The sequence below is a fragment of the Panthera tigris genome, chromosome D1 (genome assembly GCF_018350195.1).
Source record: "Panthera tigris isolate Pti1 chromosome D1, P.tigris_Pti1_mat1.1, whole genome shotgun sequence".
NCBI classification, from domain to species: Eukaryota; Metazoa; Chordata; class Mammalia; order Carnivora; family Felidae; genus Panthera; species Panthera tigris.
In genome coordinates, this window is record NC_056669.1 from 46,274,195 (window position 1) to 46,290,659 (window position 16,465).

Here is a 16,465-nt window from a genome sequence, read left to right on the forward strand (position 1 = left end):
TGAGATGAAATAGACCATTTACTCTGTGTGATCTGAGGAATAAAATATTCTTTCATGAGGCTGTCTTTGTCTTTGGGTTGCAGTTTCATTATGAGACCTTAGTCCTTTGAGTAAAGGTACAAGTAACCTTTTCAAATGTGTTTGGAGGGGACTCATGTATATCAGTTAGTGATAAGCTATTAAGATCTTATTATGGATTATTCTGTCAAATTTTCTGATACCATTCTGGGAGTTGCCCTCGAACTGTGGAAAGGAAGAGAGGATGATTAGAAAATGAAACATAACCACAGGAAGGGAAAAAAGTTTTTTAATTTGGTCACGAGAAAAGTATGAATGGTTTTTATCATTTTTGCTGGAAATTGCCTAATGCCCGAACATTAAGAAAGTGTATTAGAATTGGTTTGTGTAGATAGTTATATCCTGGTTGGAAGATCACTTGGCATTTGTATAAAACCTGGTCTACTTGCATGAACATGGGTTTTAAAAACTGTTATCTGTGGTGATTGCCAGGAAAAGCATACTTTATGTAGAAAGACAAAGTCCTTATCCTCAAATTTGTTCCTTAACTTCTTTTTTATGCCCCAGGAAACTTGTTCATGGTCAGCCTTTCTCTTTCTTGCTGTAGTCTTTTTGTCATATGACACATAAAAGTGATGGATTTTTTTAGATTGTGACAAGGTAGCTTAAGTATTAGGTGCTCAGAAGATGTGGATACTCTTAATTGGATTTCCAACTCTGGTTCTTCTCCTTTTACAACTTTTAGAACCATGTAAATAACATCTAAGCCCATGGAAATAGTGAATGATCCCTCTGGAGATTAAATAGTCTTCTGATTTTAAAGAAGTCAATCTAGAATATTGTTCGTGGTACTAGCCATAATGTCATTTTCTAAATTTTTATTTTTTATTATAATTTTGTTAAGTACAATGCTGCTTCTTTTTACAGCAAGTTGGAATTGACAGAGGTGATATACCAGACCTTTCACAGGTAAGTGTATGGTTATAATATCATTTCACTGTCTGCTATATGTATTGCTAGGTGTGAACGGTACAAAGATGAATAATATGCAGTTACTACTGTTAAGGGATTGGTGTGATTTTTTATGACAGATTCGAACATATATTGCTGACTTCTAACATTATGATCTCATTTCTTATGTTGGTGGAGCTAGCCATTACTATACCATTCCTTTAGTTGATTTCCTTTAATGTGTACAGTTCAAATGCCTTTTTTTTTTTTTTTAACTTTTAAAAAATGTTTATTTTTGAGAGAGAGACAGAGCGGGAGAGGGGCAAAGAGAGGGGGAGACACAGAATCTGAAGCAGGCTCCAGGCTACACGCTGTCAGCACAGAGCCAGACGCGGGGCTTGAACCACAAGCCATAACATCATGACCTGAGCCAAAGTCGGATGCTTAACTGACTGAGCCACCCAGGCACCCCAGCAAATGCCTGGTTTTAATTAAGGATTCTGTAGCATAGTACTTAATATCTAGACTTTCAAGTCATATATACCAAAGACCCTTTGTTGGCTCCTGCTATGTATCAGACAAGTGATCTTGGGCAAGTTATTTAATTCTCACTGTCTCAGGTTGTTTATTTGTAAAATGAAGATAATACTAGTGTCTTTGGGAGTCTTAGCAGACATTATGTTGGGATTGGGAAGTGGTATACATGTGTTCTCTGTTCAACATAGAAGTTAATATTATAATCTAATATTTTTGGCTTTAATTGGTTTTCTACTGTATCTTTCTTATACTAAGGTTTTGCATGTAGAGGGAAAACACTGAATGAAGGAAATTGTTGAAGTCATAATTGGTAGAGAGATTTAGATGCCTACAATCCAGTAACTCTTTATCTCAAATCCTAAAGAATATTTGGGGCAAGTAAATGCTCCTGATGCATTTGTTTCACTTAAAGATAGGGGACAATTCCTTTTCAACTGACTGAAAACGTTTCCTTTTGAAAGTAACTAGCTTTTCATATTAAGTTGAGATTTGATATATAGTCTTTAAAGGCCAGTCTTTCTTTTTATTTTATTTATTTATTTATTTATTTATTTATTTTTGGGACAGAGAGAGACAGAGCATAAACGGGGGAGGGGCAGAGAGAGAGAGGGAGACACAGAATCGGAAACAGGCTCCAGGCTCCGAGCCATCAGCCCAGAGCCCGACGCGGGGCTCGAACTCACGGACCGCGAGATCGTGACCTGGCTGAAGTCGGACGCTTAACCGACTGCGCCACCCAGGCGCCCCAGTCTTTCTTTTTAAAACAAAATTGAGTGAAGTATCCATTTCAGTGAAGCTTGATAATTAACATTTGTGTTACCAGCATACCATTCAGTATTTAAATCAGTTCTATCACCGCAATTCTCATGGCCCCTTCTGGTCCTTCCCTAGTCCCCAACACAAATTACTGATGTGATTTCTAATAGCATAATTTTATTAGATCTTAAATGTGATATAAATGGAATCACGCAAGTATTTATTCTTATATCTGGCTTCTTTTGCTCATCATAGTGTTTTGAGCTTTGTCCTTATTATTGAATGTATTGCTCATATTCATTCTTCTTTATTGCTGAATAGTATTCCATTGTGTGACTTTTACCCCAATTTTGTTTGTCCATTTTCCAAATGATGGACTTTTGGATTATTTGTAATTTTTTACTGTTGTAAATTAAGCTACTTAAAACATTCTTCAACAAATCTTTTCTTGTAGAGATAGTTTTTTATGTCCCTTGGATAAATAATTAGGAATGGAATTGGGTAGTTAAGCTAGATGTATATTTAACTTCATAAAAAAAAAAAAAATCAGATCATTTTTTAAGATGAACTTTGACCAGCATCATATGAGAGTTCCAGTTGTTTCATATCTTCACCAACATATGATGTTGCTAATCTATTTAATGTTAGCCATTCTAGTGGTTAAGAAATTTTATCTCATCGTGATTTTAATTTGCATTTTCTTGATGCTGGTCTGTAGTTTCATTTATCAATAACTATTCAAAAATAATCTTTGCACACTTTGATTTACTCAAGTACTTACTAAAATACCAGAAACATTCCCAACGATATGTCTAGCTTTTAAGAGTATGTTTTTATTTAAAATTCAAATAAGTTAATATATTTAATGAAAGTACTTGCAAGAACTCTTTAATGTTTCGTGTTTACATAGTCTCAATTTTTTTTGATTATGTTTATTAATACCCCTTACTAGGTCATGCTTATGTAATAAAAAGAGCATAATAAAAACAAAGCTCCACTGTTAATTCATGAGGAATATACCTATTTATTTTTTTCCTCTCATATGTTAGGTGATACTTAATTTGTTTTGACCAATGGTCTCTTTATCCTGAAAATCTTAATATTTGTACAATTTTAGGCCCCAAGCAGTCTACTTGATGCTTTGGAACAACATTTAGCTTCCTTGGAAGGAAAGAAAATCAAAGATTCTACAGCTGCAAGCAGGTATATTACTGTTCCTAGGGCAAAGAGCAGGTTTTTATGTTCCTGAGAGAGTTGATGAATCTACCTTTTAAATGTCAAGGCATTTAACTTTGCCTTATCTTGATTTAATCATATATTAGAATGAACTTAATGATATCTACCTGGTAGGGCTGCTACCAAGGATTAGATGGGTTAATACATGTAAATTCTTGGAATAGTTCCTGATCTTCAATAGAAGTCAGCATCTCTCTGTCTCTCTCTCTCTCTTTTTAAATGTTTATTTATTTATTTTGAGAGAGAGAGAGCAAGAGAGCATGCAAGGGAGGTGCACAGAGAGGGAGACAGAATCCCAAGCAGACTCCACGTTGTCAGCGCAGACACAGGGCTCAATCTCAAAAATCATGAGATCATGACCTGAGCTGAAACCAAGAGTCAGATTCTTAACTAATTGAGCCACCCAGTTGCCCCTTGATGGCAGCATCTCTTAAGATGATAACACAGAGTACTTGGTTTACAGCTGTATTCACAGTGTCAGTATTTCTCTTAAAAGTGATAATTCATTTATTCATGTGGTGTCTTGTACTTATAAGATGCCTGTCTACAAATTTGATTAACCCTCACTGTGGCCCAGTGAAGTGTGCAGTAGTAATTCTGGGACTCAAACCTAGGATATCTGATAGCAAATATCATTATCTTTCTCTGATACCAATTCATGGGATTGATATTTGACATATTTTAATCAGTCTGTTGGGCTTTGAGTGGATTTCCAAGACTAAAACCAGTTAACCTAGCAAACTGAAAATAGTACGGTTCATCTCATATTGACTTTGTAACATGAGTTTTATGTTGGGTAGTGTGACTTGAGTAATTCTCAGGTTTCTTTATGAAGATTTCCTTTTAATGGCATGAAAAAAAATTCTGTAAAATGTAATGAGAACCTTCATTTTCTTTAGATTTTTTTGTTTCAGAACTTTATTTGTGGTGGCAGAATTTAAGTAATTTTTAAAGGAAAATGTTACTGGATTTTAGTACTTTTTCATTCCAAATTTGTTCTTTGACTTTTCTAGTAGGTTTTTAGAAGCATAAGCCAAATTATGTGGCACTTATATAAGAAATAAATAAAAAATATGGCCAAGTAGTTGAGGTACATTGATTTAACTTCATACTTTTGTTATCATAAAATTTGCTGGGTTTCTTGCATTTCTATCACAACTGTATTACTCTTCCCTTGTCTTCTGAGTTGTATTTTATAAAAATTGATTTTACATAAATTATTAGTAGTTCTGCCACTTGTATGCTTAAAGTATAAATTAATGATGATTGGTGTGTGATAAAAGGAAAATGAGTGAAGGTCATGAGTAGTAGTTCTTCAGGTTAGAACTCTTCCTAGATGTGTTCATATTGCCTAGAATTGACATTCGGGAATATATGTTGTTGGGGTTTATGGTATGATATAAGGGGAAGGAGGTGGCTTGCTATGGTGATGCATTGCGCATGTGTACTATGTTTGGAAAGGAACTTCTAGCTTGGCAAGAGGGTAGCAGATAGAAAGGAGGTGCCAGATGGACTGATGAAATTGATCTGTCTTTGAAGGAACCTGTGATCCTCCGGGACTGACATCTTTGGGTGTTATTATAATGGAAACCTCTCTAGACACACATTATTTATTACTGGTACTAATGTTTTAGTGTTCCTGTAGTGGTACTGCCAAAACCTACGCTGTAAATTAGTGGAGTAATTTCCTGTGAGAAATTCAATATATTTTACCCATCAGGGTTTTCCTGGGAGTATGTGAACTCTTTTCTAATTGCATTAGTTCCCTTCCTTGGGGCTTGGAAGAAGCAGTGTCCCATACCTTTATTGTGAACTCTTTCCAAAGTCTAACAATTTAAAAAGCAGGGAATATTTGTATAAATTAGCTAATTGCTAATAATCCTGTGGGTCACTAGGTAGAATATTTTATCTGAAGTACTGATTTTTACTCCAAAAGGTAAATTCATAATTGTAATACCAATCCATGGCAGTGTTGCCAGACCATTTTATAACCAGGTTGCAGAAAGCCAAATTACCTTTGTCCAATTTCCTAGGGCAACAACACTTTCCAACGCAGTCTCTTCCCTGGCAAGCACTGGCCTGTCTCTAACCAAAGTGGATGAAAGGGAAAAGCAGGCAGCATTAGAGGAAGAACAGGCTCGTTTAAAAGCTTTAAAGGTAGGTGTTTGCATTCTCTTTATTCGGAAAAACAGGTACAGGTGTTCATAAAGGAATTGGAACCTCTAAATAGACTAACTTAATGATAGTTATCCAAATGGGGTGAAACTCAATGATCTGATTTTTTATCCTGACATTGACTGACTGATGAAACCAAGAACACCTTTCTGCTATCAGAACACAATTAGATAATGTGTTTTTCCAGTGGCCATAAAACAAATCTGGGTTTTGGATTCCTTATGCTAGTTCCCTTTCTCAACAGGAACAGCGCCTAAAAGAACTTGCAAAGAAACCTCATACCTCTTTAACAACTGCAGCCTCTCCTGTGTCCACCTCTGCAGGGGGTATAATGACTGCACCAGCCATTGACATATTTTCTACCCCTAGTTCTTCTAACAGGTAGGTGGAGAAGGTAAAGATTACCTTTGAATACTTAGATCTAAAGGCTTCTAATAGAAAGAGCTTTTCAAATTTAGTTTAATTTATGATTTTATATTCAGAAGTTCACACAGTGGTGTTAATAAATGGTGATAATGCTATAATTAAATATAAAATGTTAAGAGTATATACCTTGCATATTTAGGAAATGGAAAATGGCTAAGTTACAAATTTATACTAATTGGAATGTAGTGGGTAATCTATGGGGCAGATGTGTCATTTATATATATGGATATGTACATATAAGGGTATGGTAATATATTTCACAGTATCCTTTCATTGGATATTAAATGTCTTTCATGTCTATTTATTGCCTTATGTTAAACTCCGTACTCTGGAACACCGTAAGAGTTTAGTTGTCAGATTTCTGTGGTATTGAGGCCTACCAGGCCAACATCAGTAATCTTGTTGCAGTGTCAATAATTGAAGCTATTTAATAATGGAAATAATAATATTTCCGGGAAAATTCAAATAATTGGTTTATTTTAAATTTGTCCTATCTTTTACCTCAGAGTGGTTTAAAGTAGAAGTTTGGAAGTCAGATTCTGGTTTGAATCCTGGCTGTTATTTCTTAATCTTTTTTTTTTTTTTTTTTTAAACCTGTTTCCACATAAGGTATTGTATGGTATAGGTCAGTGGTTCTCATTCTTTAGTAAGCAGCAGAATCACCTGGAGAGATTCTAAAGCCACAGCTTTCTGAACCTCACCCCCAGAGTTTCTGATACAGTAGATATAAAGTGAGGCCCAAGATTTTCTGTTTCCAACAGACTGCCATGTGGCTAGCATAAGATTTAGCACAGTCCTATACTAAAGCACACAATCTTAAACAATATCTTTGATTTTGTTGTTGTTGCTGTTTATTTTATTATTAACTCATCCTTAGAAGGTCTTCCCTCCCACCTGAGACCTGTCATCATTCAATGTAACTTACTTAGTTGCTGCTTGTTCCCTAAAGTCTTAATAGATGTTTGTTGAATTTAGTGTTTTTCTTTCAACTTTATAATTATTGTTTTCTCATTTGTTTTGTTTGTTGTTTGGCATGCTGCCTTTTTAAATCCCCATTAAAATAACTTTGAATCCATGAAACGTCCCCACTTGAGGACCTTAGAAAGAACTCTGTCTCAGGGGAAATAAATGGAAAAGATGCTGAATGTTTAAGAATGAAAAAAATTATTAGATAAAGAACTAATTTGGCTATTTTTTACTTCACTTAATACACTCTTAGTTTTTGCCTTTTTAATTCTAATTGAAGGCAGATCTTAACAGCCTATAACAGAATGCATATTGCCTTATTCTGTTTTTCTCCCCCAAAGTACTAAATGCATTTATATTTTTATTTATCTGTAAAACTGTTTTTTACATCGAAGAGACATTTTGTTTTTGAGTAAGTATAAGTTAAAAATGATGTTTGTTGTTTTGTCCACAATGCTTCAATTCATGGAAACTCTGTGATTTTTTTTTTTAATGTTTATTTTTGAGAGAGTACAAGTTGGGGAGGGGCAGAGAGCGAGGGAGACGGAGAATCCCAAGCAGGCTCTGTGCCATCAGTGCAGAGCCTGACGTGGGCTCAAACCCATAAACCATGAGATCGTGACCTGAGCCTAATTCAGGAGTTGGCTTCTTAACTGACTGAGCCACCCAGGCACTCCTCTGGTATCTTTTTTTAGTTGTTATTCCTTTATCACATAAAAGTCATACATATCATGTAAATAATGCCCCCTGTAGTTGTGTAATGGGGTGGCTCTGTTATAAGTTTATATCATATATGCATGTATAATTTTTTCCTGTATTATTGATATGTTTGGATATTGAAGCAGGGCAAGTGAGATTAACAGGTAATTTGCTTTGTTAGAGGGATTAGTATTACAAATATAATGGAAGTTCTTTGAAGATTAAAAGTAAGAAAACAAATTTCCTTAAAAAAATTAAAATTGCCATAATGTTTCATATTTCAGAATCATGTTGTTTAGGTACATTTCCGTAAGGAAATCAGTATTTTCCCAGGAGAGTCACTGATACATTCCAAAAGGGGTACAGTATAATTATTTGAATCCTATATAAATTTAAGATATGGTACTTGAATATTTTTTCCAGACTTCCGTAGAAATATGCTACTATAAATATAGATATGCTGTTGTATATATTAAAGGTATGCAACTATTACCTTGCTGAAACTGTTCCTCCTCTTGAGGTTTACATTACTGGGGCCTTTTCTTACTTTTAATGTTTTTATTTACTGGGACAGAAGGGAGTGGCCGATACAGCAAGGTTTACCTAATAAATAAATAAATAATCTTTTCAAAATATTTTCTAGCACATCAAAGCTACCAAATGATCTGCTTGATTTACAACAGCCAACTTTTCACCCATCTGTACTTCCTATGCCATCTACTTCTCAGGTAGCAAGTACATGGGGAGGTAAGCATTAATGAATTCTACTTTATTTGTTATGTAAGCCTTTCCCATCTGCATTCTGTAGTGTTTCACTCATTTGTGTACTTTTTGGTTACATTTGATACGTGTGAACTTTAAACATATTTAAAATGGCAGTAAGGTAATTTTGTTCCTTGAAGACATTCATGTATTTGTAAATGTAATTTTAGAATTTCTGTTCAATTAAATTATGAAATGAGGTTTTAATGAAGGTGAAAAGGAAGGACCCAATGTATATTGAAGTATGAAATCATTCTTTCAATGTTGAATATCTATTCCATAATCAGAAAATGCATAAGGGTTATTGTGCTTTTGGTATAGAAAATAAAATGACTAATGGGGGAAGAAAACTCGTGCTATGTAAATGTATGATAAGATTCTAATAAAACGCATACAGTGTTACTACTCAATAAACTGTGTTCTGACTGGGAATGTTATGACAAACTTTATGCTACTTGTATTTACAGCTTTTAATTTAGATCATTAAGATTTTGGTATTCAAAGAATTTTCCCCTAATAGCAATAGGAATGTTTGCTGCCCTGGAGTAGTTCTTTGATCTTAAGGTGACTGTATCGTGATCATTGACCTGGCATCTTTGAAGGATTGAGCCTAGTCCCTGTCAGTTTTTAAGCAGGTTTGCTTAGACATATAATATGTTTTCAAGTGATTCCATTTGCTTGGTTTTGGTGCTTTTGTTTGCATATATGTATTATTTTACAGACACTCAAAAATTATTTGGGACAGAAAGGGGAGATATTCTGAGAGGATGCTGTCTACAGAACTATAGAGAATGGCAAGCTACCTTAAAATTTTCATTGCTCATGTAAAATCTGAATTGATCAGTTTACCTCTCATAGCAAGATAAATTAATTGTTGTGAGTTTTTATGTTAACGTGAACTAGACTTTTCATCTATATTTTGATGATTGGAGTCTTAACTTTTTTGTTTCATTATTTTTTATAGTTAATTCTTAAGGCTCTATTTAGTTTAATAGAACATAATCTCTGTGAAGGCAGGGCTTTTTAAATATTTTGTTCAGTGCTGTATTATCAATGCCTAGATGCTTTGATTTTTAATGTTTTTTGAATGAGTGGATGTTTTCTTTCTTTTCTGGACAGCTTCTTTCTGGTTCAAGATACAGCAGGGAACAGGAATAGTGAAACACTAGAACACTAGATTTCTACACTAATTTTGTGAGCCATGACTTGATTAAAAAACTAACTTAGAAGATTAGTTTAATTTAGCTAAATCTTATGATTAAGAAGTAATTTCTAAAAATGGTAAGCTAGTTTAAAGTCAATAAATACTTTAGAACTATTTATCTGAAAGTAATTCCTTAATATCCCAATGATAAGTCCTAATTTTAGGATTTTTAATCGGCAAAATTACACACGTATTTTCCGCTTACTGTGAATTGTTTTAGAAAAGTTTAATAGAATTGACATGTCCATTTAAACAATTTTAACTTGCTTCACCCTCCCCCGCTTTTATAAAAAACAGTGTAGTTGTTTTTTCCGAAGTTAAGGCTGAACGTTGTTTTTCAAAATAGGTGAGAAATTTTACAGTAGGCTTATTGAGAACTGATAGGACACTTCAAAGAAACTGAACTGTGAAGTTGTTTTGTTTGGATAGTTAATTCTGATAATGAAAAGTTAAAGTTTCTGCTTGGGATTATTGAACTCTTACATGAAGGTGGGTAGATGATTATTGTGGGAGAATAATTTCAAGTAATTTCAGCCTCTAAGAATTGTTTTATGTCCTGCCAGAAGAAATTATTTCATAGCAGTTTTTGAAAACAGTATGTTGGAATACATGTAGTCAAGTTTTAGTTTTCTGTTTTAGGTTATTTTACTCTTTGTATTATTTCCATCAAAATTTCCTTCATATTTTAACATTAGGCTTTCTGTGTACAAGTGAGACTGTTAAAAGTATTAAAAATACAAATCAAGTACAGTGGGAACAGAGGCCATAGCAATTGACTGTTATTTTTCCAAAAGCATATTACATATGAGGAAAGGACAGTGATTTTTACTATGAGCCTCTCAATTTAAGAATTCTATCTAGTCTTGACTTTCATATAAAGATACTTGGTTTCTGAGCTGGTGATAATTTTAGAGTTTTGGCTTCTGCCTAATTGGATAGCTGAAGAGTGTTTTAAGTGAAGACTTTCAATACTTTTTAATTCAGTGTATTTTTTATATCGAGGACATTCGGATTAAGATTTTTTACTGTATTTTTAAAATTAAAGTTAGACTAAGATAAATAAATCTTAAACTGTATATAAAATGTTTTGATCATAACAGTAGCGTGTTAAAGATTTTTTTTTTGAAATTAACCATTTACCTAAACATTTGAAATAATGTGACATTTTACATCATGCTGCTTTTATACCATGTGGCAAAACAAAGATAGGATCTTATTCTATGTTTCTCTTGCTTTCATTTGCTAAAAATGGTTTTAAATAACAAATTTGGTATTTTTAAAACAGAATTGGTATTAACTTAGTTCTTATCCCAAGCACCACAGATAAGTTAGGAATGTAGAGTTAAAGAGTTAAAGTAAGGTTTGCATGTTTATATAAAAGGCATTTAAGATTCCACCTAAAAAATGAACATGAGAGAACACAAGCTCTTCTGTTCCCCTCATTGCATATATTAATGAGCCTTTGATTTTTCAAGAAATGGTTTGGAGTCTCAACAAGCACTTGGTGTTTAATACTAATAGGTGAGAATATTTAAGTTTATATCACCTTTAAAATTTAGTGTCACAGCATATCTAAAAATATACAATATTGTCAGTTCAATGCACTGATGTATATTTTAAGCAAGATTTCAAAGTTTAATTCAGGCAAAAAAGAACTATCCTTTCTGAAGTTTAATTTGCTTTGCTCACAGCTGGCACAAAACACGCAACACTATATGAAAAACTCATTTGTCTTTGTGTAAATGTAGGTATCCAGTATTTAGGACCTCAACACTATTTTGATCCTCAACTTTTTGGATTAGTTTTTGAATGTTGTAACAAAATTAAACCATCAAATGAATGATGATAAAAACTATTCTTAAAAGTTTAGGGGATTTATAGTAGTTGCCAGTCTGGTAAATAAAGTGTAAGTTGGGATAGCTGAAACATTATTGTTTTTTTTATCTTAATGAACTTGTTTTTATTATTAAAAAAAATTTTTTTTGATGTTTATTTATTCTTGAGACAGAGACAGAGCATGAACAGGGGAGGGGCAGAGAGAGAGGGAGACACAGAATCTGACACAGGCTCCAGGCTCTCAGCTGTCAGCATAGAGCCCTACGTGAGGCTTGAACCCAAGAACTGTGAGATCATGACCTGAGCTGAAGTCGGATGCTTAACCGACTGAGCCACCCAGGCGCCCTGTTTTTATTATTGATAGTATAGTGTTCACTAACAGATTAACATCATCTAGATTACCTCGTGTTTTGTCAGTAGATTAAGAACTGTTTTTTTCTTATTGTCTGATTGACCTAAATACGGCATTTTTACATGGTTCTGTATATTCTTCTCTAGGATGTTTCATATAATAGAAGATGATTGATAATAAGTACTTAGGTAAAACTTAAGCATTCATTAGAGTAGCAGATAAGTAACAACTTTTCCCAAACATGTCTTTTCTCATAAACCAATAGATTGGTAATAGAAAAATGTGTTTTTTTGAAAGACTTCTCTCATAGCCAAAGGCATGGAAAACTAGAGAGATGTTTTGAGTCTAACAATGTATGATATACTTCAAAAACTCCATACCACTATTCAGTATTTTAAAATAGTACTTACAGCAAATTGATCAACTGTAAACATAATGCATCTCCTTTCTTACTCAGGAAGGAGTTAGATTGGTTATCATTACATTTTTATTTTGGTATAGAAAACCCATTTCTTGTATCTGTTTTCTACTTCTTAATTCTCAGTTACTTTTTTGGATTCTTCTATCCATTGTTCCATTTATTCAGGAGTGGAGGGGTGGGAAAGATGTTAAACATGATCATATGAGTTTGAACACTACATCAATGAATTTTGATACATTTGTAGGACTTTATTTTGGGGTGTGAATTGATGTTCTGTAAAAATGATTAATTCCTAGAAAATAATTATACAAAATACAAAAAAATAATACAAAAATTAAAGTTTCATAAAAAGATTCTGTATAAGCCACTGATCTCAATATTTTCTTGGTATTCTTTTTTAACCAGTTGTAGGATTTGAATTTATTGACTTTAGGGAAAGTATGCTTATAGTGAATGAGCTGGTCCTTAAGCCCTTTGCTGTCTTACTCTGTCAGTCTTAGGGTAAAATACAGTGCTTACTACATTGTTAAGTGAGGATCACAAACTAGACGAGGATAGGCAAGAACAGGCTGCTGGTTAAAAGTACAGGAAGTACAGGTTAAAAGTATTTCTGCTGCTTTTTATTTTTTCTCTCCTTGTTTACTTAAGGTAGGATGAGTGGCTTTCAATCATTAGAATGATGATTATCTTGAATGAGGTATAGGTAAAGTAATTATCTGATCTAAAAATAACTTTAGGGTAGGATTTGGTAATAATATATATTTTGTACTATTCTAATGGAACAATACTTTTGTTATTTTTCAGCAAATCATTTATTTATTTATTTTTTAAGTTTATTTATTTTGAGAGAGAGTGCAGATGGGGGAGGTGTGGAGAGAGGGAGACAGCGAATCCCAAGGAGACTCTGCACTGTCAGTGCAGAGCTCCACGCAGGCCTCCATCCTAGAAACCGTGAGACCATGACCTGAGCCAAAATCAAGAGTCAGACATTTAACAACCGACTGAGCCACCCAGGCGTCCCTTCAGCAAATTGTTTAAAGGCTTAATGATTTGGCTTTAGAATCCTTAACTGGACCTTCAGAGCAGTTCCCAGTTTACTACATGGCCACCACTCATGCCTCTGTTCTTCATTTTTCTAAAATTCCTTTCCTTTTTCTAAATCATTAGACCTTTTCATCTGTATTTTTTAATTTCTTACCTCTGAACCTATACACGAGTTACCTCCACCTGTTAGAAATACCCCTTGACCCCTGATTCTCTTTGTTTTTGAAATTTTACTCAATACCACACACATATTGATTGTTTATGTCTGTTATTTGAGTAAACATAGCTATGCCATGAAAACCAATGCATTCCCACCTAGGGCAGGGAACATGGTCCAGGGTGGGTGGCTCTTTTATAGATGCATTTTGTTTCTTTCTCTTTTTTTAACTATTTGCTTCCTGATGTTGGAAAGCAGATCTATCCTTAGTATGCTACCAATGTTAATTGGATACATAAATGTTTTCTTCTGAGGATTCATTTTAAAATAATTAAATGTAGTTCTTCCATCTTGATGTTGATGATTAGGTATTTTGCACTGAGATTAATAATAATATAGCTACTACTTTTCACTTTGCATCTTTTGACTAATTGCAATACTAATTAATTTACTTCCTTTCTTCATTTTGCTGTAATGCACTTGGACTGCACAGATCCTTTCTCTGCTACTGTAGATGCTGTTGATGATGCCATTCCAAGCTTAAATCCTTTCCTCACAAAAAGTAGTGGTGATGTTCACCTTCCCATTTCTTCAGATGTATCCACTTTTACTACTAGGACACCTACTCATGAAATGTTTGTTGGTAAAGTACAATTTAACCTTTCTTTCCAATTAATGTTTATACTGCCTAAGTATTTTTTACGTATTCATCAATTATTTTTAAGGCACTGCAATAATTTTGGATTTTAATATCAAATTTTAAAATAAAATAAATAGCATTAATGTAGTGAGATTTTTAAATTAACACTAGTATCCCTAATTTTATTTAATCCAAGTTTTTAGGAAAGAAAATTTCCTTTGAAGTTGTGCTTTTTTTAGTGTTTTGTTATCTATCATATTAGTGTGATGCTCAAGCTGTCTAACATCATTTGCCACATTTTATTAATTCGAAGAGTTGGTTATAGGGTAACATCTCTTAAAAGTTACCAACATGTTTATGCATGCTTCTGTTTTTCCCCCTCTGTGTTTGGGAGAGAGGGTAGTTAATCACTCTTAGTAGCTATCTCTTTTTTTTTTTTTTTTAATACTGTGAATAGTACTATTTTAGATTGTCTCAAATAAATACATACTGTATGTCTCATTCTTTTGTGTTTTTTTAAGTTTATTTAGAGAGAGAGCACATGGGCGCACATGAGCAGGAGAGGGGCAGAGAGAGAGAGAGAGAGAGAGAATCCCAAGACAGCTCCGCACTGTCATCGCCATACAGGGCCCCAGCTCACAAACCCTGATATCATGACCTGAGCTGAAATCTAGAGTTAGTTTAACCGAGTCAGCCACCCAGGCACCCTGTCCCATTCTTAAGGGTTTCACTTCATTGTTAGCTTGGAGATAAATGACAAGTAGAAAATGAAAAACAACTTGACTAAATTGCATTTAATTGTGGTATAAAAATCCATAAAATGGTTGAATTTCATTCTAGAGTTAATACAGGAAAATGTAAGTTTTTGAATATACACTAACCTGAAATTAATGTTTTTGAACCTCCAAAAAGATGATAAACGCTCCTTAAAAGTTGGTGAAATTGCTTTTATTCAATTCAGAGAAACAGCTTAAAGTGATGTAAATTTAAATCTTTGTTTTTTTTTTAAAAAATTTTTATTTATTTATTTATTAACGTTTTTATTTATTTTTGAGACAGAGAGAGACAGAGCATGAATGGGGGAGGGGCAGAGAGAGAGGGAGACACAGAATCGGAAGCAGGCTCCAGGCTCTGAGCCATCAGCCCAGAGCCCGACGCGGGGCTCGAACTCACAGACTTTGAGATCGTGACCTGAGCCGAAGTCAGACGCTTAACCGACTGAGCCACCCAGGCGCCCCTAAATCTTTGTTTAAAGCAGCATGTAGAAAGTTATCTGTGTACCCTAAAGAGATCATGTGGCCATATTCTGAACATTCTGTTCTATATAGCTAATGGGGCAGAAGGGAGGTGACGAGAAAACAATAGTTGGAGATTTGAGAGAGTTCCAAGGCAGGTACCCTAGTTATATATAACTAGTCTTATAGCTCCAAATTATAATAATTAATTACAGTAATTCCTGTATGTCATTGTAATTCATTACAAATTAAATAAAAAATGGTTGAAACCAAATTTCACATTCTGTTACTCTTTACAAAATTTGTGAAATATAGTACCTTATTTGCCTGGTAATAAAGGGTTACTAGAGTTATCCTTTGAATCAGGTTTTCTAATAACTTTGTATTTTCTTTATGCTTACTGAATGTGAACTAGTATATATTTAGTAAATATGGTTTCTTGTGTCTTTTTAAGTCAGTTGCTTTAATTTGGGGTATGAAAGGTATCTTTGCTTTGGGGCTATCATTTCCATCATTTAAGTCAGAGCAGTGCATATGTTTCAGGCCGTCAATCTTCTATTCACTGAAGAGGGGTAGAATGGAGGTCAGTAAGCTTAAGTGCTAAAGGCCATTGCTATTTCACATTGAAATAGAAGAGTAAAAATGTATAAAAGCTATCCAAGGAAAGTCTGTAACAAAAGGAATATACTAGAAATGTCATTTTCCAAATGTTTCTTAAGTTGGAGCCCATGGGTTTGGGCAAGAGGAAGACCAGAAAGCACAGAAAGTAAAGTTTGATGGCCGTGTACGCCAAGGTGAGTTGGTGCATTTGAAGATAAAATGATAGAATTGGTGCTTTAGGGCTTACAAAGACCTCCAGAGAATGTTTGGTCAAGTTTCAACTCTCATATTGGTAAGATAATTACTGTCATTTTCTGGATGGATCGCCTGAGTCCCCAGAAAAGTTAATACGCTAAGACAACCCAGCTAGTAGGAGCAAAAGCTCGAAGCAGGAGACCTTTAGCTTTGCTCTACATTGCCCTTTCCCTTATGGATGTGCGGACTAAAGTA

At 34.1% G+C, this 16,465-nt stretch overlaps 1 protein-coding gene across 11 annotated transcripts in view; it reads left to right on the plus strand.

Annotated features, from left to right (window-relative positions):
• PICALM (phosphatidylinositol binding clathrin assembly protein) overlaps positions 1-16,465 on the plus strand; it is a 100,638-nt gene that overhangs the window by 52,159 nt on the left and 32,014 nt on the right. For 7 of the 11 annotated variants that reach the window (XM_007078983.3, XM_007078987.3, XM_007078985.3 and 4 more), the window contains exons 8-13: positions 946-987; positions 3,380-3,465; positions 5,532-5,655; positions 5,918-6,054; positions 8,408-8,511; positions 14,034-14,183. In XM_007078983.3, coding sequence (XP_007079045.1) covers positions 946-987; positions 3,380-3,465; positions 5,532-5,655; positions 5,918-6,054; positions 8,408-8,511; positions 14,034-14,183 — 643 coding nt within the window. The remainder of the gene's footprint in view (positions 1-945; positions 988-3,379; positions 3,466-5,531; positions 5,656-5,917; positions 6,055-8,407; positions 8,512-14,033; positions 14,184-16,465) is intronic. The other 4 variants (XM_007078988.3, XM_007078990.3, XM_007078989.3 and 1 more) reach the window with 1 other exon arrangement.